Source organism: Pithys albifrons, chromosome 4 (genome assembly GCF_047495875.1).
Source record: "Pithys albifrons albifrons isolate INPA30051 chromosome 4, PitAlb_v1, whole genome shotgun sequence".
Lineage (NCBI taxonomy): Eukaryota > Metazoa > Chordata > Aves > Passeriformes > Thamnophilidae > Pithys > Pithys albifrons.
In genome coordinates, this window is record NC_092461.1 from 81,513,827 (window position 1) to 81,539,037 (window position 25,211).

Sequence of the window (25,211 nt, forward strand, 5' to 3'; positions counted from 1 at the left end):
TTGGCAGGAGAATTATGCAGCTTCCTGGGGGAACTTAGCATGATTCATTCTTGTTTGTTCCTCTTCTCCATACACATGTCTATCACCGTCAGCAGCAACACACCAGTTGTCATCATGGTGATTTTCCAAGTAGAAACCAAATCAAGATCAGGAATTTCAGAAGTACATAACAACCTGGAATCCCCAAGCTGACACATCTCAGCAGATGTGTGATTGCCAGCCAACATGCACTGTGAAGAAAGGTGCTGCTCAATTGGGTTGAGTTCCACACTCATAATTACCATTTGCTTTGGGAATCTTACCTAAAGAAAAAAATATGTTAAAGTGTTTGCCAATTCTGGCATTTTATACAAATTTCTTGAGAACAAGAGATCTGTTTTGCAGATTCATGCAATTCTGAAACCATTTGCTAAGCAACTAGGTTGTTTTTCTCAGTATCTCTGATCCTTTTGTTCCTACTGTTTTTCAGTGTTTGCTGCATTTGGCAGCACAAGTAACCTTTCAAGTCTGGTAGGAGAATGCTTAAGGTGAATACTCCAGTGTTTTGTATTCTTAGCTAAGGGTGGATGAACATCTTTGCATTTGTCTGCTATGGTAATATGAGTCAGAAACAAGAGACGAGTAGCTATTAAGAAATAATTTGCTTCTACTTTACTTCAGCAGTACTAACTTGCTTCTATGTAAACTAGTTCATCTTCTAATACCAAAATACCTTTCATTTTTTGACTGTTTGGATTTTTTGACTGGCAAATTTATAATCAGTTCAGCTCTAGTCATTATTGGAGTTGCATTTTGCTAGGACATTACAGAAAACAAAGTGATATATTTGGATACCTCCTGATCTCTGTATCTTCATCATACAATACACCAATGTCTTGTATAGCTTTTCATTAATGTGTGATGGATTATAGGCATCATGCTACATAACACTCATCTTCTCAGTTGCATAGATTTCATATTCAGCAAGCCTGCACAGTGTTGTGTTCATATATGAAATGTCATATGTCACCTAAAGATCATTTCTTTGATCATATCACCCGAAGATTAATTCTGTAGCTTACAGAGTTGAAGTCAATATATCCCACCACGGAGATGCAGGGGAAGAGCGTCCCTTCCCTTAGTCCTTCAGCAGATTTATATCCCCAGAGGTAAATGGCAAAGGAATGTTCATGTGTGCCCTCTTTTGCATTTTAGATCGAGCACCCTGAGTCCCTTCCAGATTTTGGCATTCAGTCTGAGCAGAAGGCGAATGATGCAGAGCGAGAGGAGGAGGAAGAGGATGTTGTGTTTGCACTGACAGATCTCTCCAAGCGTCCCACCATGGAGAGCACTGATCGTGGACCACAGCTGCAGACTGCAGAATTGTTGCAGCAGCAGAAGCAGGTAATACACCATTTATTTTTCTTGCCTTGGGAATGGATACTGTGGATTTTCCAAAGGAGTTCATTTTTCTGTGCTGCTGTGTTAGATCTCTTAAAATCATACTTGCAAAAGTACTTGTAGCTACACAGCAATTACAGTGGATTTCATCCATTATATTTATATTTAAATTTAATCAGAAGCCACGTGATTACTGTTCTGTTGGCAGATGCTATCAGTGAAAAATCCTATTTCCTCTTGTGGCTGTTTGCCCAGAAACATCTATCAGTATGTGATGGTTTGCAGAATTTAGATGCTCCTCGTGTATGAGCATAGCTATTGTATTCTACTGTGAAGCTTTTAGCAAGAAGATGTGATCTTATTTCCTTTAAATAATTTAAGAAATTACCACAAGTATTTAATGTTCCCCTTCGAGATGATGGGAAAACAATGTAAAAGTTCCTTCCTGTCACTGGGCTTGGTTTTAAAAGCTTGAAAGAAAATCATGCTAACTTCTCCCTGGCATCTCCTCTGCCCTGACTGTGGGTCAGAGCACTGCCATATGTCCTAGCTTTTTCCTTTGTTTATTTAATATATTAGCTGTCCTAACAATACTAAGACCAAACATTCAAAGGAGAAAGACTTATATTTTTAAAATGGAAATTGTTCATATGAGAGCATCCTGTTATATGTAATTATTTGCAATCATAAATAGAATGGAGCCAGAATTCTACATAAAACACAAATTCAGTGAAAAAAAGTCTTGCATCTTTATGCCGTGGGTTCCATCTCTATCCAGCCCTTGACTGGGAACCTGCTCCACTGTGACAGCTCTCAGGCAAATATGTACTCACTGTGACCACAATACTTTGTTGGAGTTGCTGCAGGAACTGGGGATTGTGTGTGTTTGTGCATTTCAGTTCTTTGGCTTGAATTCCTCACACTCTCATGATTATGTACAACCTGTTTGCTTATTTTTTCTATGTTGTAGCAGGCAACAGTCTCTCTCCGATAATAAAGTTAGGTTGGGAGATGCACAGGCTGTTTTTCAACCCACTGCTATAATTCAAGATGTAACTTCAGTAAGAATTTTCATCTGAATAAAGGTAGTAGAGATTTGTGGGGTTTATGCTGCTTCATATTCTGTTTTAAATAGATATACATTTTTGCTTTCTTTTTCCATCATGCTAGTTTGACAACTCCATTCCCTAGCTATTATTGTCTTTGAAGTGTGCTACCAACTTAGTATTCATTTGATCAGTGTGGCATTTGGAAATGTTGTACCTTGCTGATCACCCAGACCCATAACTGTCTTCCTCTCAGCAAGGTCTTCTTTGGTAAAGGCTGTAGAAGGCCACAGAACAGATGCTGTTGAAACACATCATTTAAATAGACTCCACCTGTAGACTGATTTAATGTAGAATTAGTAAAATAAATATGAATCAAATTCTGTCATGCACAGACTTTCCATATAGATCTCTTAAAATCACCAAGAATATTCAAATAAATTATGTCCTCTTTGAATTAATAATTGCTTAGACATTAATCTCAAATAAGGTAACAGAAATGGGCAATAAATTGTTTATAATTCATTTTTATATACATCTCATCAGTTCTAGCTAATATTGCTTAAAGAAATGATCCATAGGAACAGATTACATCTCAGTGCCCCTCATGAAAGTGAATAGTGCATGATATCTAAATGACCTTGTGAAAGTAAAATAGGTTTCTCACTTTCCAGCCAGGAAAAGTGTTCTTTCAACACTGCAAGAATGAGCGAGTTTGCTAAATATTTCTCATTTTTACTTTTTGTTCTGCCCACTCACGCTAATGGATTTTCTGACAATCACTCCTGTGCTAAAAAACACTCAGCATTTTGGGGATCTTCTGCAGGTTCCTGAAGTCCACAACTGGAAAAAACACTGTTTATCCTGGGAATTTGGAGTGAGTGATGCAGCTGGAAGTCTTCAAGGTTTGCACCTGCCCAGGAGAACCCAAAGTTGTTGGTTCTGTCTGGCAAGCTCTAAGATGAAATGCATAAGCACTTGTTTCACATCAGGAATGAAATTTTGAGATAGTTTAGGAGTGGCTGAGATAACTAGGTCATAAAAAGAAAGGGCTTATGGTAACTTGAGGTTACCCATATTTATTTTTAACATTTGATTTTAATATTTAATGGCTTGTAATTTCAGCCATCACTCTTGCTGCTGACTTTCTTACCCAAACAGGAAAGTGGAATTACATATCTTACTTATCTGGGATTTTTATGTGGCCCGTGTGTGGAGGGATGAAGTCATTGACCCTGAGATTAGCTCAGTTGGTTAAAACTTGGATGCATAATGCCAAGGTCATGGGTTCAATCCCCTATGTGGGCCATTGACTTAAGAGTTGGACTCGATGATCCTTGTGGGTCCCTTCCAACTCTGAATAGTCTGTGATTTCTTTCATTTGGCTATGGCAGAGTGGAAAGGGACAAAAAAAGATTAGCTGATAAGAGGCAGAGTAGGTAGGATCTCTGTCAAGGTTCGATTCATCTTCCTTTGCATGGCGTTGTCCCTTGCTGGTAGATGGGGCACACTGCACATGGCTGGGGCACCCAGCAGAAAGGGGCAGGCAAGGAACTGGCAAGGTTAAGAGCCAAGCTGGAAGTCTGGTCATGGGCAGGAGATAAACAGTCAAGTTGGGCTGGTGGCACAGCAGGGGAGGGCTTCCTGTAAGTCAGTTTTTCATGTCTTCAGGAAATGATCAGGGAGAACAACTTGTGGAAAAAGGACGAGCTTGGGTTCAGTTGAGTGGAAAGGATGAGATGCCTGTTGGATGGTGAAAGATCAGGGGAGTAAAAAGAAAAGAGTTTATACATCTGTGGTCCAGTGGAAAAAGCATTAAAAACAGCACAGTAGTGTTGTTGCTGGGAGGAATGTCAAGAAAATCTTAAGTTAAACCTCTTTGTGATCATACAACGTTGGTTTTCAAAGCTTAGCTAAGAGGAAAGCCCAAAGTTATTAAGCCCTAAATATACTAAAATGGGTTGCACCAAGGTCCAACTTCTCTTTTGCTTATATCTGTGATTAGACAGAGAAAATACACAGTTATCATTTGCTGTTTAGGCTCCTGACCTTCTGTTTTTAATTGACTGCTCTACTAAACTGCTTGTCATACCAGGCAGTGACTAGATTCTTAAATGTAATACTCAAGTGAAATTCTCAGAGAAAAAAGAATTGTGATAAAAAGCAGAACCAAACTGCAAGAAGCTGCTCTGGTCCAAAACATTTCTAGAGCTGGAGACTCCCATTTCTATGATTGACTCAACTTAGTAAATACTCCACAGTCTTGGAATTTAATTCCAATTTACTACATGAAGTTTTGGCTTGTTGTCAGCTGTTGTTTCAATATTTCCAGAGCTGTGGATACAAGAAGACTTTAAACTTTTATAAAGCTTTTGTAATTCTCTTGTCTTAGATCAGTTGTGAATCAGTCAGATTCCTCCAAGCTTAAATTTGGGAAACTGTTAAGGTACTAACGAGTCATCTCCTTGCATGGGAGACTGTCTAGGGAGTCACAACTATGCCAGATTTCTTCTGCTGTACAACATGCCTGAAAGAGAGGGGAAGGCAATAACCATACTTGTTTTGTACTTATGCAGAAGCTGCTTGGCAGTTTTCCAAACAGAAATCTAAAGCATGTCTAGATGTAAATACTGTATTTCAGAACATATTCCCTCAAAAGTACTTTGTCTGTTCTCCAAAACAACTCCAGTGTGGCAAAAAAACCCCAAAAATCTCACAGACCTCTTCAACTTCAGACTGTAAATGCAAATTCATGCAAAAAATACTTCTCTGCAGGAATAAAAAGTATGTAACCAAAATTGGATTTATATTGGCAAGCTAATTAAAATCCCGGCAAGCCCAGTGGCACCTGGGGGCACTTGTCTCATAACCGTGACATTGATGTAATGTTCTAGAAATAAGATATGCCTTCATCCCAGTAGGCTACAAATCTGCAATGAGACTGCTTGCTCCTTTATGTACTAGTTCATAACTTCTTCCTTTCCAAACCAAATCTTATAGGGCTCTAAAATTATCAAATATGTGCGAAGGAATGAGATATGTATCACTTGGTTTTATTTTTCTTCTGTCTCATTTCCCTAGTGGAGCCCTTAGACTGCTTTGCCAGAGAAAGGTTTATGGCTCTTGAATGAAAGCACTTCACAGACAGTTGGCGTTGGGGTTTTCAAAGAGGATGAGACCAGATTTTGATGTGATCAATATCTAGCAGCTCCTGTTGTGACATGAAGGGCATATCTTCAAAGCAGTTTTTATTCTGATTATTACACAAGGGTCTTGAGATGTTTGGAGAATTTAGCTTTAATTAGGTATTAGAACAAAAATTCATGATGCAAACATAAAATCTCATTGCATATTTAATAGGAGGTGATCTTATATGCATGATGGATACTGCTGCTTTATAGTAGGAAACTGCTAATTGGCATTAAATGTTAATGGAATTAATTCTGCTTCTGTGGGTGCATTTCTTACAAGACCCTGTGTTGTACACCATCACATTTCATTAGCCCAAACAGATTATAGGGCAGTCAGTGAGCACCTGCAGTCATTTCTCTGCATCTAGCATATTTTTGCTGATGTATCAAATGGCTTGGAAAACCAGACCACAGTATTTTGGTTTTGAAAGAAAAAAGGTACTATGGTATATATGGTTAGTGATTAAAAAAGTGGTTGAGGTGAGCTCAGTGATGCCAAAAATCTGAGGAGCATATGAAATCACCTCAGTTGCTTGCATAAAATTTTGTAAGTATTGTCATTGAAAAAAATATTTCTGTGTACGTCTGTTTACTTGAGCTGTCTTCAAACAAGTTCCCCATGTAGATATTTTATGAAACACCGGATAAGAAGAATTGCAGGAAGCCTTCAGCTGGGAAAACAAATAAAAAGTAAAATCAATTAGATTATCATGCAAAAATTGAGACAGCTAATTTGAGTTAGATCTTCCCAAGGAAGTTAACACATTTATGAGAATCAGGGGATTAAATGCTGAATTTTTTGAGTTAGCTTTCCCACTCTCCTGCTCGTGCTGAGTCTGCTAATAAAATACAATTTTCTTAAAAGTATTTCTATTCAGAATAACTTGTCAGGGACCATTGCTGGCTACTCCCTGGTATTTGAGAGGCTCATTGAGAATATTTTATTAAAATTTTGAATAAATAAATCATGTTGCAGATTTCTGTTTTCGATTCAATGACTACAAAAAAAGGTGGGAAACCTTTTCTTTTACGCATCCAAAATGAAGATGTATAAAACATTTTTTGATATTTAACATTAAAATGACAGGTTTTGCAAGCCTTCAGAGAAGGTGTAGAAAGTAAATGCCAAAACTAGGAAACAAAAATAGGGATTTGAATAAGTATACATGATGTCAGCTCTGGGCTAGACATTTAATTGAACTCCATTCTTGACTTCTGGCTAGCACAAGAGTGCAGACAAAATTTTCAGTATGACTATGACACTCTCAACAAGACTTAGACAGGAGTTTGTTCTTTGATTCCATCTACAAGAGGGAAAGTGTCCTGCCTGGCATTCATGCCTTGGTACCAAGAAGGGTGCTGCTGCAAATCTAACCTGCGTGCAACTGCCTGGAGTGGAGCAGAAATGTGAGTTATAAACTAATGAAACACCTTAGCAGAGATACTCAGCTCAAAACCTCACTCTATTTCCTAAAAGAATTTTATCTGATAATACAAAAGCATTGAATATTAATCCCTTTTCACTATATATAGCTTACAAATATTTGGGATTTGATACTGAGCAATGACTGTATGTATGAGCCATCTATATACCCAACAAACCTCAGGAACAACACTAGCTTTGGTTACAGTATTAAAAAAAAAGTTGTTACAGATGTCCTCAATCCAGAAAAATGTTTAGTGCTTTTTTTCCATGTGACTTAAGTACCTTTGGCTTTTGTGAAGCATCAGGGGCTAACAAGAAGTAGAATGATACAATTGCACAATTGTAGAATCATTTAGATTGAAAAATACCCTTAAGATCGTGGAGTCCAACCATAAACCCAACTCCCAATTCCACCACTAAGCCATGTCCCAAAGTGTGACACCCACACATCATTTAAATACCTCTGAGGATGATGACTCAACCACTTTCCAGAGATGTCTGCAGATAGAGAAGGCACTGCTATTTTTAGTTTCCTCATGCAAAAGTTAGCCCAGGCACTCTCTCTTCCATGCAATGGACACATAATCATTTTTCCTCCTAAAAATGAAACTGGAGATGAAAGCCATCCAATGACAGCATTTCCTTTGCTTTGTTGTGGCAGGCAAGTGAAAATCGGAAGCTCCTGAACGCTCTGAAGGGTTTGCTGGATGACTTCCGCTCGGAGCTGCGGGATGAGGAGCGGGAGCGCCAGGGACTCCAGCAGCAGTACGCCCTGCACAAAGCAGCCTGGGAGGTGGAAGTGACCGAGCTGAAGTGTCGCCTCGAGCAGGTAACATCCCCCACATCCAACACCTTCAAAGAATGGCTGAGGTGCCTAATGAATCAGGAAATCTGTGACAGACAGGAAAGGGACAAAATTTATGCATTTTACCTTGCTGCCTGAAAGCCTCCTTCCTTGAAGCCTGAGCAAAGCTTTGCCTCTTGAGTTGCCTCTTGGATTTCCAGTTGTCCCAGTATGAGTGCCCATGTAGTAGATACTGTGTAGTGTTGATGAGGACAAAGGAAATGAATCTCTTCATGTATTTTTCTCAGAAGAGTTGTCTAGTAACGTATCAGCTGTGGTAATGAGACATGCAGGGGCCTGTATCTATTGAACAGAAAAATATCTCAATTTTGGCATGCTCACAATTAGCTTGTCACTGTGCCTTGGCACACAACAGCTGCGATATTTAATGCATAGGAGAGAAAGGAGTGATTTAATAATACTGAAGTGATAGATCAATATATTAATTTTAAACCACCTATTCAAAGCTGTTGGTTTGAGATGGATGGTACCCCACTGAAGAGAGAGCTCTAGCTACTTGCCATTGGGATACTGCTAGAAGTATTTGTGTAAAAGCTGGTGCCAGGTGCTTCAGTGTCATGTATGGCAGTTCACAGAAGATGTACTCTTTCTGAAGCAGCATGAAAATAAATCAGCAAAACCCCTATAAGAATCCATTTCCAATGCTGATGGCATAAAAGCTCTTGTTTTCCACACTGAAGAGTGGAGGGGTGGGAGAACTAGTACATTCAGATCTTGAGAAAAATTATAGAGCTTCCCTGCAGAAGGAAAATACAATAAAAATATTCACTGCTGGGAGGGTGGTACTTTTAGAAGGGTTTACTGAACATTAGAGGCTCACTGTGACGCACAGAGCGCTGCTTTTCCTGCTCAGGTACTGTGGGCTGCTTTCCCAGAATGAAGAAGCTTTCATTTTTAGCAATCTTGTCTCAACAAATCCAGATTCTCAGTTCAGCTGCTTCTTAGTGCATATATATTTCCAAACAACACATCGCTTGAGAAAGGAAATAAAATCAGTTCCCATTTTCACTCCTCCCAAAATATCTCAGTGATAGATTTACCGTAAGCTCGAGATGGCAATAAAAAATAAAACTTAGAGAAAGTCTGACCACGAAATGCCAATTTAGAGCTTACATGCTTTGCCTTTGCATGGGCAGTAAATTTCCAGGCTGCCACTTTGGCTGGTGTTTGGTACCAGGGCGCCACTACCACCCCTGCTCAGGGAGAAGGAAGATTTGCAGCCTTCTTTCTGTTTTTTTTCCCATGCTCTTTGCTACCTCTAGGGCTCCACTGGTAATAATACAGAACAGGTGGTAATTACTGAGCTATGTGTGTTACTTTGTACACTTTTTCAGCAAATGAGAAGAATGAAACTGATCAATATCTAAGACGTGAAACTATCTTTCTCAGCCAATTCCCCAGTATTTCTGTTTCACAGTAAAAGCAGGTCCCCAGTGCAGTAGCAAAAAGCTAACACAGTTTTAAACAAACAACAGTCAAGTCTATTAGATTCATGTGTGTTCATGATGCCATTTTTGTCGATTGGTGGTGATGAACCCACCTCCCACCACAAGTTTTGTAGAGAGCTGCCAACATCCTGACAGGCCCACTGTTGTCTTCACTGCTGCTGTTTTCACCTTTTTTATGAAGCAGTAGTTCAATTAAGATCATTTCCCTCAAGGGAGTCATCTCTTAACAATCACTGGCAATAGTTGTGCTTTTTGATGCTTCAACTCTCTCTAGTATGAAAGCAAGTAAAAAAGAAAAGAAAGCTCTTTTGATACAAAAGCACTGCATATCAGAGGTGACAATGTACTGTTGCCTGCTGCTTTAGAGCTTTAGCACTGCAAAGATCATTAAAAATAGAACATTGTCTGCCAGAAATGCAAGTACATCTTATTTCGCAAAAGGATCTATAGGCATTGTTTTTAAGATAAGAAATAATTAGATTTATCTCAAAATATGGAATTGTGATAATGCTGAGGCAATAACAAGTCACAGTAATCCCCAGACTCCAGCTGGGCAAGTGAAAAATCTCCATATTCTGGGAACTGGAAACTGAGAAAAGTTTGGAAGAAAGAGGGAGTTAGTATGAGGGCCAAACCCTGTACATGCTTTAGGCACTTGGAGTAAGGACATGGACCCTCACTAGAACTGACCAATCGTCCCACTTCAGGATGCCTGGGGAGCATATAAGCTGTGGTGCACATGGAGAGGCATCTGGCCACACTAGCAAGTTTCAGAAAGTCACATCTAAACTTTCATGCTGAGGAGCCACAAACTGACCTTTTCTTCATAATTGTAGCTGTTTTGTCAAAACAGACAGATGTACTCTTTCCCTGCCAAAAGCATGGTTCTGCTTCTCATAGACAGCAGGAACTCCCTCCTGAGTCTAAAGACACCACCTTTGACTGGAGAGGGTTTTAAGTCCCAAATCACTGAACACCATGAAATTAATCTGGTGTATCACTGTATACTTGCCTTGGTTTTTACCTCATGTTTATACTTACAGACTTCACATATTCTTCTCAAATGGCACAAAATCCAGGGCTCTGGTGTGGGTGAGTCTATGGTCCAGAACAGGCTAACTTACTGTATTTTGGCAGCTTGTGCATGGCACTTTAAGGGCAGCTGTACATTCTTGGGATATCACTATTCTGTTCTGACTTCCCACTGCCTCTCTCAGTTTTCCTGCCCTTTGCAGCACCACCACCTGTTTTGTTTGCTTAGTGAAAGGCTGAGAATTTGCCCAGTGGTAGTGAAGATCTCAGTGATGTAAGGGGAGAGAGAGAATGAGTCTTGTCGTGGTCAAAAATTTTGCCTTTTTGTTGGTTTTTTTTGAGATTCCAAAAAATGGAAGGAATTTCTTTTACAGAATCATCATACAAACTGTATTTATTGCTACTGAGCATTTTTTTGCTTTTTATGTTGCTTTTAGAATTTTCATGCTTTATATCAGCTAAAGATATCGCAGGCCTTGGTGTGTCTTCACAACTTAGCATGCTAGCCAGAGCTACTACTGCATTTAGCAGTATTCTCCAGGGGGTAGCAGAGTGGTAATGTTGAGTCTGCACTCCAGCCTAGTTGGATTTACCCCAGACACTCCACCAACCTCCCCTAAGGACAGCTATTGCAAGATGAGAAGTCTGCAGGGATATCAAAGGTCCTTGAAAGCTGACTTACATGTGTCACAAAGAACAAGTCCTAAACAGCCTTCTGTCAGGCTTAGCTGTAAGGAAACCATGTAGAGTTTACTTCATTAGTCCCTTATTATTTTGGCTGTTCTCAGTTCTGCAATGATACTCCTGAAATTCATGATTATTTAGTGTCACAGTTACTTAGTAAATGCAGCAGGAATTTAAAAGAGCAACCAGGGGTGGACCACACAGAACAGTAAAATTAAAGCAACCAAACTCAAAAAAATGGGTGCCAACATTGCTGACCCTGGCTTCAGCACCAACTTCAACTCCTACAGCACTGTGAAAGGGAGCTGAGAACTTGAGGAAAGGTGTGGCAAGGAGCAAGACGCCATTTCCTGAAGATAGCAGTGAGTTTGGAAACTAGCAGTGATATTTTTACATATTGCTGAACTAACATGTCAGCAGTATGTAAAAAGACAGCAAAGCATTCTAGCTTCCTGAGGAGCTGTGCTTCCCATTATGAATCCTCAGCACAGAGCTGCCTCTCCTGGATTGTTCTGTGTTCCTGCCCCACAGCACCTCTGGTGTGCCATCAAGCCAAGCAGCTGTGTGCAAGACAGCCTCTCTCACACATCACTGTGGGTGCCACATATTTGCACTGCAGAAATGGGAAAGTGTGAGAAAGATAGTGTCATGTTGACTTTGTTAAAATAGGTACTGCTCTTCTAGAATTGATTTTTTGGGTTGTTTTTTTGAAAACAACTGGGCTTTGGAAATTACTGGTAGAGGATGCAGGTGTTTTAAGATTTCCCTGTCACTGCAAGTGGCTGTAATGGGATGTTCTCTGTAGCTCAGTACAATTTTAAATGACTCAAGCAATGACCTCTTGGTCATTTATTTGGGGAGGCTGTTCCAGAGACTAGTAAGCATCACTCCTAAATCCAGTCTGAACTTCCCTTTCCTCAGAAAGTTTGGTCTTATTTTCTACATAGGACAAGGTGAAGGTGTCCTTCTCACTTGCTAAAGGAATTTATTTCCCAGCAGACCTGCTGCCTCACTGTTTTGAGGACAACTTTAACTCCAGAGGCGGAAATGAGTTTTTGCAGCTTTTCACTCCAGTTCACCTGCAGGGCCAGGGGATGGAGATGCATCCTGTTCTGAGTCACTCACACATCTATTGGTTGTCAACAAGAGGTCTGGCTTCAGGGATAAATTCTTCAGTTGCTTGAACTTACACAGAATCATTGAGCAGTCTTTTCCCCCTGACCACAGTCCAGCACTGGCCCAGATTGACCTGAGAGGTTGTGCAATCTCTGTCCTTGGAGATTTGTCAGGATCCAGATGAATAAAGTCCTACACAACCTGCTCTGACCTCAGAGCTTACCCTGCTGAAAGCAGGGGGTTGGAGTAGAGACATCCTGATAACCCATCAAGCCTGTTTTCCAATGGATCTATTATCCTGGCCCAGGTCCTCTGTCCTGATCGAGCTGACCCCTGAGCATGAAGTTCAAGAAGGGAGGGAAAGGTGGCATCATGTGGTCCTTGAAATCAGTTCAGGCACCAGAACCTGCAGAGATGGGGGGGATGATCTTGGTACATCTCCTGCTGCTAACACCCTCTTTTATTGGAAGGTGGGAGGAGCTGTACATCAAGATCACTTCTGAAAAGTTTCTTCAGAAGACAAATGCACCCTCATCAGGTTTCAGGTTCACTGAGTGAGAGCACAAAAGCCAAGCAGTAGCTGGGGACATTATCCTGGTGATTGTCTCACATCATGATGAGAATGGAGTTTATCTCCATGTTTCCTTTATTGCTGGTACCCATATTCCCAACAGAAAGTTCACAAATGATGTCTTAATAGCATAAACAGGTAGAATTTAAGAAATTATTCCCTATAGTTTTCACTGTCTTGAATTTAAAACTTTTTTCACATTGAACATATTTGATCATTTACCGAGATCCTAAGATATAAGAATTGCCATAATTCTGCCATTACTGTGGTGTAATGGTGAGCACTCCGGACTCTGATCACAAGGTCGTGAGTTCGAGTCTCAGCGGGACCGTCGCCTGGCAGTTCAATGCCTCCCTGCCATCCAATCCCGTCACATCTCAGGGTCAGCCCCGGTTAGTACCGGTTGCTGTGACAGTCCCGAGGACTTCACTGTCACCGTCCAAGCTCGCTCGGCCGTGGCAGATGGACCTTGGGACTTAAACGGTGGGGCCAGTTCTCACCTAAAAAATCCACTGCGCAGGCTCGAAGGGCACACCCACATGGGGAAAGCCCTTCCCAAATCTTTGTTCGCAAAGTTTGGCCATACATAACATACCATTGTGGAGTTAGGTGTTTAACTCAAATCCATTGTCAGACATGGGCTTTTACCACAGACAGTTTAACATCCTAGTAACATTTTACTTTAATGCCAGCTGGAGGGGAAAAGCGAGAACACCTCTGGAGAAACAGGCCTCACTTCTGATGCAAAGGGAGCTTTTAGAAGGGAAAGAGAGGAGCACAAGAAGCTTCTGGCGGACAGTCACAGTGTGGTGATGGACCTCCGCTGGCAAATCCAGCACAGTGAGAAGAACTGGAATCGGGAAAAGGTGGAGCTCTTGGACAGGCTTGATAGAGACCGTCAAGAATGGGAGCGTCAAAAGAAAGAGCTGCTGCGACGGATAGAACAGGTAAGGAGTCATCAGGTAAGGATTCGTTCTGTGTGAGCAGTAGCTGTCTGAAAGCATGAGGCATTGCACCATTACTGTACTCAGGCCGAGGTCAAGAGGCTGCATTAAGAAGCAGCACAGGAACGGTTTGGGTTTCTTGGCTACATTAGTGTTTCTCAGGCTACAAAACTATTTACATACACAAGGGAGTAAAAGGAAAATGCTCATAATCCACACAAGACCACTTACCAGAAATCAACTCCAGGTTAAAGGCCATTTCCTGCCTCATTTCAATTACCCTGAACAGGCATGGTCACATTCTGTTTGAAAGCTTTTGTGCATCTCTTTGTGCTAAAACACCCAACCCACACGCAGTGTTAGCAAGGTTTGGTATACAGCTCTCTGCCAAAAGGGCCTGTTCATCTGTGAATTGGCTACCAAAGACGCAGTTGCTGCAACTATTCTGTCTCAACAGAATTCTTTTTCTCTAGCAAAGGAACACGGGGGTTAACATGAAGAGCCCTGACTGGTAACACAGTTATCAATATTAAATATTCAGAAGAATATTGGTCACATGGGTTTTGTGCGCACCTCTGCTGTCATTTTCCAATCTGAAATGTGCATACCTGTCCCCTTGTTTTTCATGCCTATCCATAATTTCACCTGCTTAGTAATAGAGACAGATTTTACCTAATGAATTTATTATCTGGCTGAAAGCTATACAAAAAATAAAGAGTTTAATAAGGACGAGTTAATACACTATTTTTGACTGAACATTGTTCAGCCCTGAGTCATGCATTCCAAGAAAAGTAAGAAAAACAACTGAAATGGTGGATCCTCAATTAACTGAATACTTCCTGTCCTTAGGACACCTGAAATGGAACCACACCAGATTTGTGCACGCTCTCGAGGGAGCATTACACTTGAGCGAAGCACAGAGTAGCTTCACAGGTTAAATTGATGAAAGCCCCGTGTAACTTTACCATCAGTTTTTGAAAAGGGTTCATTGTCTGTGTCTCATGTTCCCATGCTGGGGCTGCAACAGGAAGTTATAGAAAAGACACCAGGCTGCAAATATTATGAGTGCAAGACTCAACCTTGGTTTTGTGCTATGGCTGTTAAACTCACAGAGAAGCACTTATAAAAATCCCGTACTCAATGGATATTTCTCAAATCGCTGCTAGAAGTGTAGGTCTGAGCAGGCAGTGACCAACATGAAGGTTTTACAGACCAAGAAAAATTATTTTTGAGCTTCTAAATTTCAAATTATTAATAAACCATATTCTGGATTTTTTTTAATCTCCTGTGTATCTGAGGATTTTTATGTATACATCATATAGTTTGTTGAGCTAACCTGTATAATGAAACACAATAGTACATCTCCTAAGATAAAGCCAACAGAGCCTATGAGGCCTATTGCAAAGTTCATCATGCAAATTTCCTGATTTCCAAGGTTCGGTGGTAGAAGGTGCCAAGTTCTCCATGGGTTGACTGGACTGGTTGCTAATTATTGGGTTTCTGTGGCCAAACTACTTCCCGTAGATTCTTCTTCCACAATGGGAATTGTAACACCCTGAAAATTTTTCCAATATACTAAGAATGTAGATATAAACTTTCTTTGGAGAGTCACTGGTACCTCTTTGGATGTTTTCGTTCCCGCCCTTATTAACTGCATTTTTTAATATTATCTCTTTGGTGTATCCTCAATAGCTTGAGGGGCATAACCTGGTTAAAGACTGCTTTTGCTATTCCCTGGGAATGGGGCACATTGAAGGACGCCACAGAGAAATTCCTGTTAATGTTACCTAGCCTTTAATTCTCTTAAAACCTGACATAACCTCTTAGTGTCATCTTGGGATAGCCTACAAAATAGCTCTTAACTAGTCCTGGAACTGATTTCTTTGTTACTATTCTGGAACTGCTAGGCTTTAACTATATATTTACCATGCAACATAGAATTAGCAATGAATAGATGAAATAAAAGATATCAACTGATTTCAGAGAACTAGATGATCAGAAATAGCATTTGAAATCTTGGCTACCTTCCCACAAAACTTAATAACTCCATCTTTGCTTATAATCAAACATTTCCCTGTGTGAGAGGAAGCTTCCAAATATTTGCAGGCTTTTAGTTGAAAATCCTCTTAGATTGCACTCATGCCCTGCTTTATATGGAAACAATTAGTATATCTTTGAAGTCCTTCTCCCCAGGGTTTTTCTGTGTGTATTCCATGTATGGCAATACATAGAGGATGATGAGACTACATCAGTGTGTATGTTTGAAAAACAGAGTCTAAGAAATAGCAGAAGCGTACATGTCAAATTTCATACTAATGCTCTGTGTCTGTCTGCTTTCACATAGCTCCTGAATAATACACGTATGATAAACAAGAAACTCAGACCAACGTATAAAGTACATAAAATACTTTACTCTGAGTGGTTATGGGAATACTGCTTGCATATAAAAAACATGATGACCTACTTTTTTCAGAGCTCAGAGTTGTTGTTTTTTCTCTTTAAGTACTCTGTCACTTTGTTTTCCCTTAGAGAATATCCCTCCCCTGTGCTCCTAAAGCTAATTGTGCACAGAGCACACTGACAAATATTTAAACCCCCAAGATCACCTGTGTGAAAAGTTGTGTTTTTAAAGGTATAAACACATGGGGACTCAAAATCATTAGTCACTCCTGCAAAGTGACAGCAGTATCTCTCGCTTTAATTCTGCTGTCAGCTGTCAGATTCAAAGGGTGAGCCAGCATCTGTGCTGTTTTCTCTTAAGGGCTTCCAGATCATTATTCTTATAGGAACTCCGAAAATCTGAAGGGTTTGCAATTGGAGCTATCTATACAGAAAGTATGTCATTACCATTTCTCCTTGCTCTGGATCTTGCCTGTATATTGCAAAATGGACTCCAGGATCTCTTGAGATAGACTTTTCAATCCCTGCCTTTATAAGACACCCTAATTTAGATCCTTTTAATAAAACTGTTTCAGATTTTGTATATCATGAGCAAAACACTGAAGATGCATTCCTGTTTTAGTAGACATGAACCAAGAAAAAAATCTCACTGTTGAGTGCAAATTTAATAATTTGGGACCTAAAATGATTTGATTGAAATTAGGCAATACAATATCTGTTTATTTTTCCAAACATGTGTAACAAGATTAATATATTTTGTAGGTTCTCAGTCTCCAGGGTCCTAAGGAATGACTTGCATTTTCAGGTTATTGTCACTAATCTTAGAATGCTGGTCTAGCAAAACATCAGATTTACCAGATTCCTGCTGTCATTCATCATGTTTGAAAATATCACTTATTTCAGCCATCTGGTTGTATTTACAATTAAAAGAGAAGTTGATCATCTAATTTAGAAAAATCAGAAGCTGATAATCAAATTTTAATATTGACAATTTCACTAATGGTTCATCCTCTTTTCACCCAGCTTTTGCAAAGTGTAGTAATAGTTGCAAAGTGCAATAGCTTTGATGGTCCTTCTATAAATACACTTTTTCTTCATACATGTTTTGCATGCCTAATTCATCCCTTTGACAATGCTGTTCTGTACAAATAGTCACCTTTCTAGCCATGCATTAAGGCTAGACCATCTATGAAACAACATTCTTGTGCTTTGTTAAGCACAATTTTCAGCCTCTGGAAGCGAGTGATGTACATAAACCCCAGCTTTTATATTGCTGACCAGGCAAGAAATGTGTTTGTTTTGATGAGACTCCAAGTCACTCAGGTTTCTTGAGCTTCCACTTGTATTGCTATCTGGATTGCTTTTAAATAACAGTCTGTGTTGATTTGTTTCCTTAAAAATCAGATTACAGACAGAGGCATTATTTTGTGTATATATACAAACAGTGTGTATGTATGTATACATATTCATGTAAACAAGCAAAACTATACACACACAGATTTAGTCACTCAAAATCCCATGAGTAACAGCATCAAAGTTCTAGAGACATCTCCCTTTGCTGAAGGACCAGTACAGCGAGGCCCATGTTCCTTGGAAGTTCAACCCTGGAGCCAGGCAGTGATCTCAAGGTGCCTCCCTAGGGCATGGGTGCCTTGCTCCTGGGAAAGGATGAGTTCTTGCAAACACCATACACTCCAGAAGTAATTGCTGTTCCTTTTAATTTGCCTTGTCTCCAGCTTCAGAAAGAAGCGAGCCCACGAAGAGGAGGTGGTTTGCTGTGTGACCAGAACGAGAGTAGCCGTCGTCCATTTACGACCCAGGGGAACCTTCATGTGCTTCGTCCAATGGGATCAAGATCCTACTCTGATTCAGACACCATTCAGTTTGATGAACGGTCTCTGTCTAAGCTGAAGGAGAGCGATCGGTGCAGTGGCACAGAAAACCTCTTTCTGGAATCACTGTCTCTTGATTCCCCTGATGAGTCTGATGATCACCGGCCTCGGCAGCTGGAGCGGGAGAAATTCCTGACTGGATTAGTGGAAGTATGTGCTTCTTCTCATGCTGGCATGTTATGTCAAAATTGGTACAGCATCCCTGCTGCAGGAAATGAGATGTTGTGTCACAGGCACTGCTTGCAGTTACCCACTAGTGAATTTGGTGTGGACAAGTTTTTATTCCTTGTTATGAGCTGATTAAGACCAGTGTCAATCGCCTGAGAAACTGGGAACTAGCCTAAAGGTTTCAAGATTGTGTCACCTTCATATTATGTATGATAACTATATTTGACACAACATACTGGTTTAGAAGGTCTTAAATCTCTTCCAGTTCTAAGTAGATACATATTTATGAAGAAACACAGGCTTTTATTTTGTTAGTAAAACAATAAGTGCTGTAGAGAGGCCCTTCTGGTTGTTCTGCTGTGGTTGCCTTCTAAATAGATTAGCATGAATAAGTGAGATGAGATGTTAAAAAATTAAGTTATTAATTAGCAAGGTACCTACCCTGAAATCACGCCATAAAACTATAAAGATGTAAAATGCAGATGCCATTGGGACATAGGGATGTAGTTTGTGTCCTGCAAAAATCTGCACCACAGCAAACTAATTTTCACTACTTCCAGGTCTTCACAGTGTTGTTTATAATGTTGCTGAATGAAACCAGGGGTGCCTATCCCCACACGCTTGTACAAAGCTAAAGAATTTTGAAATCAAATTCTTTTAGAGGAAAAAAACTAAAAAAGATTAAGAGCAGCAAGAAATGTGACTGCCCTTCTTACATTTTAAGTAGCTGCAGGTACCTATGTGTTCCAGGTCTTCTTCCCTTGGTGCCATAAGTGTATGGCTGGCAATGTGGGATCTCATATTTATTGTTTCTTAGCTTTTGTTTCATGTATGTCCAAGTGATCAGTGAAGAATGTCAGTACCAGTGTGAGGGAACCAAGAGTTGTGTTTAATTTTGATTGATGTTCCCTTGCCTTCAGATTCAGTCTGATATTTAGTGAAGGGAGTTCTCTCTTCTCTTTTCTGTTTTTCAGACATTACTGCCATTAACAAAAATGTGTGAAGCAAGACTTGGTCCTTGGTGATATTTGCATAGCTTCTTTCCTTCAAAGCATGTTTTAGGGGAACCTAAGCAAAGTAATTTTCTCTCAGAGGGTTTGCTCAAGTGAGACTGATTGGAGTTTAATGAGTAGCTTAGTTGAGGATGCACAGAGGCAACTGCAGCCTGCTAATGCTACCTCTCTGCTATATTTTTCCTTTGGTACTAACTGCTATAGAAGTCAATCCAGCCTTCACCCTGATTATGCATTCAGTTAGTTCAGATTTACTGTGCAGTAAGTCCCCTGAAGCCACCAGCATTATTCCAGACTTACCACAGTGAATGCAAAGAGGATCAATTTACTACTTTTTTTTACTACCTTTTTTCCCTGATTCTGGATAAACACCAGAAGGTATTTGCTGAGTTAAGCAGTCCTTTTTCTGAATAGTCCCAATCTGAAATGCACCTCTTTGTTGGTAATGTGTTCTTGCTTTCCCAAGGTCAAATAACAGTAATAGGTCCTAATACTCTTTTTTTTCCTGATCATATTTTGTATTCCCTATGGTTTATTAGAAATATAAGCAAAAAGTTAAAATCTGTGTAGAGCAATTTCTTCTGAAGTATCTATTTTAAAATGCAACTCATTACAGGAATTGTCACAGGAAAATAACTGCCATAAAAACATCTTAATGGCATTAGCAAGCTATAGGTATTTTCCCTGTGAAACAAGCAACAGTCTTCCCAAACATTTAATACAGTGAGTTTAATGAGTTTTGACTGGTGCCACTTGTTGATTCCTAGAGAAATGTATAATGAACTATTATGTCACAGGACCTCAGTTTATCTTAGTTCAGCACAGCTGAATGTATACAGCTATGGTAGAATGTAGATTGCCTCTGCAGAACAGATTCACTCGCAAATACATGGTCTAAAACAAAACATTGAGAAAAAAAGCCATTTGCAGCCTACATCCATTTATGATTGCATAGGAATATAAAAGTTCAAGGCTCTTGTAGATTTGGCATATGGGCTTTATTTGTGCAATGTGTTATCCTAATGGGATTGCCCATTCTGCTGCCTATGTATAAAGTGAAGAATATTCCCACTGGCAATTTAGGATTCTTTATCAGAGGGAAAATCACTGTTTAGAAACAAACATACCTGGTGCAACTAATGGGAAGTGAATGACAAAAGACCCATAAACTAATGTCACCAACAGGTTCACAAATCACTGACCCTGTTGATTTCTTTTCTTATTCAGGAGGAAGAAACACACAAAGGAAATCTTCAAAGGTGAGTAAAACCTACAGGGAAAACCCCAGCAAATACTCAAGTGCCAGAGCTGTAGCTCTCTGCACCCAAGCCACAGACCTGGGGCATAACCGTGCCACCTCCTAAGCAGCCTGCTAGCCAGATTAATGGATTTACCCCATCATTAATTTATCTTAATATGCCTCTGTTCTACTCTGATTAACTTGGTCCACATTTCAGCTATAGTGCACATAGATCAAGCTGTAGGAAAGTGCATGAAGCTGCAGCTCACAGGGAAAGCTATGCCTGCAAATAGTGCAGAACTGAAGATATCAGTATATAGAGAAAAACAATTGGTGCTGAGAAAACAGTTAGTGTTGCTGCATGTCAGGGATATTTTCCTTTGGACTGGTTTTGGCCTGATCCCATGGGCTGAATACCCGCCTAACCCTAGAACGCATTAGTTGTGGTTTTGGAGAACATCTTTCAGCTCACTTTCATGCCAGAGGAACCCAACCCATGCTCTCTGAGACTACCCCCTGAGGCAAACCAAAGCATCTGACTAGGAGATCCACTTAAAAGCCTGAGTACTCACGTGACTCCCTAACAGAGATGCACCCCAGGTGCAGCTGGAGCTCTTGATTAAAAACTTACAGTGTGACCTTACTGTATCCTCTGGACTACTGATACCTGTAAACCACTACTTGCTGAATTCTTCCCTCAGTTACCTCATTGAGCCAATTCTGATAACGGCACTCATTTGCATTTTTATGTAGTCCCATTCAGAAAGCTTCTTTTTTTGTGTGACTTTTTTCTTAAAGCAGTAGGACAACTCAGCCGAATGCCTGTGATTTGTACAAATTAGTGAAATGCAAGAAAGCCAAGAATTCCGCATTATCACTTGAAGATTCCCTTTGGTTGAATTTCAGCACAAGCCCAGCTCACCAAGCTAGTTCAGTGGAAGAACATCTCAGCTAGAGGTCCCACATCACTACACACCAGCTGTGTAGCCTGGGCAGTCTCAGGAGTGGTATTGGATTTGCTGATTTCCCAGCAAGTCAGAAATACTCCACGCTTGCTTTGAAAAGTCTGCCTTGTATTGTCACAAGCACTCATTTTCTGTGAATGGTATAATTCTGAAATGCATCCTGCTGTTCCGTATTTCAGTCATTTGCCAAGCAGCAATCCATGAGAAAGCAGTAAATTAAGAACCATTAATAAACCATTTGGTACTTTTACTGACACGTGAGAAATGTTTACATTCACAACTATTTTAAAGGGAATAAAAGGAGACTTCGATGAAATAAAGGGCAAAGGTAGGAAAATTAGGGAAAGCTTTTTCACCCAGAGGATGACTGGGCATTGGAACTGGCTCCCCAGGAAAGTAGTCATGGTGCCAAGCGTCCCAGAGTTCAAAAAGTGTTTGGACAACACTCTCAGACACTTGGTGTGATTCTTAGGGTTATCCTGTGCAAGGCCAGGAGTTGGACTTCCATGATTCTTGTGGGTCCCTTTTAACTCGGGATAGTCTATGATTATATGATAGAAGTAGTTTTATATGTAAGCAGGTAATGAAAGTTGAGTTTCCAGAGTTAATTTGCTGCTGAAAATAAGGCACTCTGTGACAATTTCCAATTCTGTGAGTGACTCTCCCGTTTTCCCCTCTCCAGGGCAATGTCCGTTTCCTCCATGTCAGAATTTCAGCGGTTGATGGATATTTCTCCATTTCTACCAGAAAAAAACCTGCCTTCCTCCAGCAGCAAAGATGATATAACCCCTCCCCTGTCTCCTGACGATCTGAAATACATCGAGGAGTTCAACAAAAACTGGGATTACAATAACACTAGGAACCATGGTGAGACCACTGAGAAGCCTGCAGAAGGCTGGGCAGAAAGGACAGAAATTGGGAAAGCTGGGAGTGATCCTTCTTCTGATCCAATCCAGGCATCATCATGGTACCTCACCACCAGTGTCACTATGACAACTAACACCATGACCAGCCCAGAGCACTGCCAAAAGCAGCCAACAAGGAGTCATGGAGTAACTGAAAAAATGGGAGTTCGTGTGTTTCACAGCCCACCAGTTGTCCGTAGGTTTGATAACTCAGTGATAGCCAGCAGTGAAGGGAAAAACCAGGCTGAGCCAGACTTCCTGTTTTCTATGACCAAAGGTATGGGGAATGTCGCCGAGACAAAAGGAGCTTCCTCAGACATGTTTGGAAGATGGTCTTGTGACCTGGCCAAACATCATAAAGATTTTCTGGAGAATGGTCTTCATCCCATTGAGCGTCCTATTTGCACTACTGTGGGCTTTGCCTCACCCTTGCACAGCTTGGAGATGTCCAAAAACATGAGTGATGATATGAAGGAGGTCGCTTTCTCTGTCCGCAACGCAATACGCTCCAACTCCACAGAGCCTCAGTTTAAGGACACCGCGTGTCAAACTAATGGTATGAGGACAACAGGGACACAGACCACCCAGACCATCAGTGTTGGCTTGCAGACAGAAACCCTGCGCAGTATCACCAGCAGCCCACACAAGTGTCTGACACCAAAGGGGGGGTCCACACCTGTCTCTTCACCATCCAGAAGCCTAAGAAGCAGGCAAGTGACCCCTGTCATTGAAAAGGTCCAGGCTAAGTTTGAACGCACATGCTGTTCCCCCAAATATGGCTCTCCAAAGCTGCAAAGAAAAATCCTTCCTAAATCAGACCAGCCAAATAACCGGACTATGCCTGGCACACCTCAGAAAGGATTCAGTGAGTCCGCCTGGGCTAGATCAACTACTACACGGGAGAGTCCTGTCCACACCACTATCAACGATGGCCTCTCCAGTTTGTTCAACATTATTGACCACAGCCCCACCTTCCATGAGGCCTTCCAAAAATGCCCCAGATCTAGCAGCCGGTCCAGGTCAGCAGAACCCAGACCAGAACTGGGCCCATTGCAGGAGCCATGTACCAATGCCCGTGGCAGATCACCCAGTCCTCTCCGGCTGGGGACAGAGACACAAAAGGAGGAAGGGACCGAGGTGACAAGTATCAGGCAGGACTTATCTGCTCCTCCAGGGTACACACTTGCAGAAAATGCTGCCAGGATCTTGAATAAGAAACTTTTGGAGCATGCCTTAAAGGAAGACAGAAGGCTACCTTCACACAGCCCACCAAATCTTAGCAATGACAACAGCACAGGAGAAATTGTCAAAGTAGATCCAGGGTCCATAGAGGTAATGAGTTTGCTTGTTTTTCCTCCTATAGCTAAATGCACTCTTCTTTGAACAAATGCATTATGAGATCTCTTGCAGCCCTAGTGAGTATGTGCAGTAATCATCCTAGCTCTATCATGGTACCACCAGCGAGTTCCAGTCATGAAACGATTGTATTAGTCACTGAAGAACTCACTAAAGAATTGAGTTTCTACCCTGGCAGCTTATTTGGCTTGAATGCATCAGAAGAGTTTTATTCTTCTAGGATAATAATGGTTCTTCCCTGAATTACTGGGATAAGGGTTTTCTGTCTCAAAACATACCACATGTTACAGATTCTCTAGGGACTCTAGGTTTGAGTAAATGTCTCTTTTATGCTGGATGGAAAGGTAGCTTCTTTCTCCTAAACAAGAATGGATGTTAACAAGTTTGTGTGAAAAATAGTCTCTATGATACTCTGAACCAAAGTTTCAGGGCTTTCAGCATACGTTTTCTGAATGCATCCGATTAAGTTTGGCTCAGGTCTGTGAATGTGACTAAGTGGCATGGTGTTTGGTACTAACTGTTGCTGCCTTACAAAAATAAGAAAAAGAAAAAAAAATGAAATCAATTAGTCTAAGTACATACCTACTTAGTGTTTAAGAACTCCTTATTGATATTTTGCTATCAATAGTGTAACCATCACCGCCTATCTCAGCAAATGTGCCTGGATGTTGGGAATCAGTCTCAGGTACAGTAATGTTCTAGAGCAGTCAACAAAAAAAGAAAGTGTTATGATGGATGAAGGCTTTCAGTTTTCAGTGTCTAAACCTCCTATTTCTGGTCAACTCTTACGCACTTGAGACTGTAACTCGGATGAGGCCTAGAAAAGCTGAATTATGCCCAGTCCTTACCAGCACATATTGCCTTTCTGGTATAGCCCTGAAATGGTGTGTGCCCTTACTGCTTGGTGATACTGCCCAGGGCAGGGGCAGGCACTTGTCATCCTCTCTACCCTGTGCTGTCCCTTTGACATCCTGATGTTTTTGCGGAGCCCTGGCTGCAGGGCAGCAGATCCTCCTTGATTCCTGCAAACCTAAGACATCCCCCCTTGCCCTCACTGGGCAGACTCCTACCACTCATACCTCAGATAGCCACAAAAGAGAAGGTTCAAACCCTGTTTTCTAACTTAACATTTGACTTGAAGGATTTGTGGGGACCTGAGTGCTGAAACCCGTGGTCTGCAGTTTGGCTTGCATTGATGGGTGGTTCTCAATGTACAATCAGTTCCTCTTTTGTGGGTACTGCTCAGAAAGCATGATCTTTTTTTGATTAACAGAGGATCCAAAGCTGAGAATATATTCCCTATATGCACTTTATATGGATATAGGTAGAGAAGTTTTTATATTAAGAAAAAAGATACCACATGCACATTATAAATATTAATGAGTGAAAGCGGTCTCTGTGCACAAACCTCAGAGTGAATAAAAGTGGAAAGAAGCCTCATTTCTTTGACTTTTTCTAGCTATCTATTTTGTCCTCAGTTTGAAATACTGGAAATGCACTACTGGTCCTTTTCAGAAAGTGTGTTTTACTCTCGCATGTTGAACTCAGCTTTGCCTTAAGGGCATCCCT

At 40.8% G+C, this 25,211-nt stretch overlaps 1 protein-coding gene across 12 annotated transcripts in view; it reads left to right on the top strand.

The window, feature by feature from the left end:
- MTCL1 (microtubule crosslinking factor 1) overlaps window positions 1–25,211 on the top strand; it is a 120,960-nt gene that overhangs the window by 89,533 nt on the left and 6,216 nt on the right. For all 12 annotated transcript variants that reach the window (XR_011697761.1, XM_071554809.1, XM_071554799.1 and 9 more), the window contains 6 exons: window positions 1,195–1,383; window positions 7,705–7,872; window positions 13,452–13,706; window positions 17,840–18,145; window positions 20,404–20,435; window positions 22,064–23,618. Coding sequence is in view for 11 of the 12 variants with exons in the window: in XM_071554809.1 (XP_071410910.1) it covers window positions 1,195–1,383; window positions 7,705–7,872; window positions 13,452–13,706; window positions 17,840–18,145; window positions 20,404–20,435; window positions 22,064–23,618 (2,505 nt within the window). In the remaining variant the exon portion in view is untranslated. The remainder of the gene's footprint in view (window positions 1–1,194; window positions 1,384–7,704; window positions 7,873–13,451; window positions 13,707–17,839; window positions 18,146–20,403; window positions 20,436–22,063; window positions 23,619–25,211) is intronic.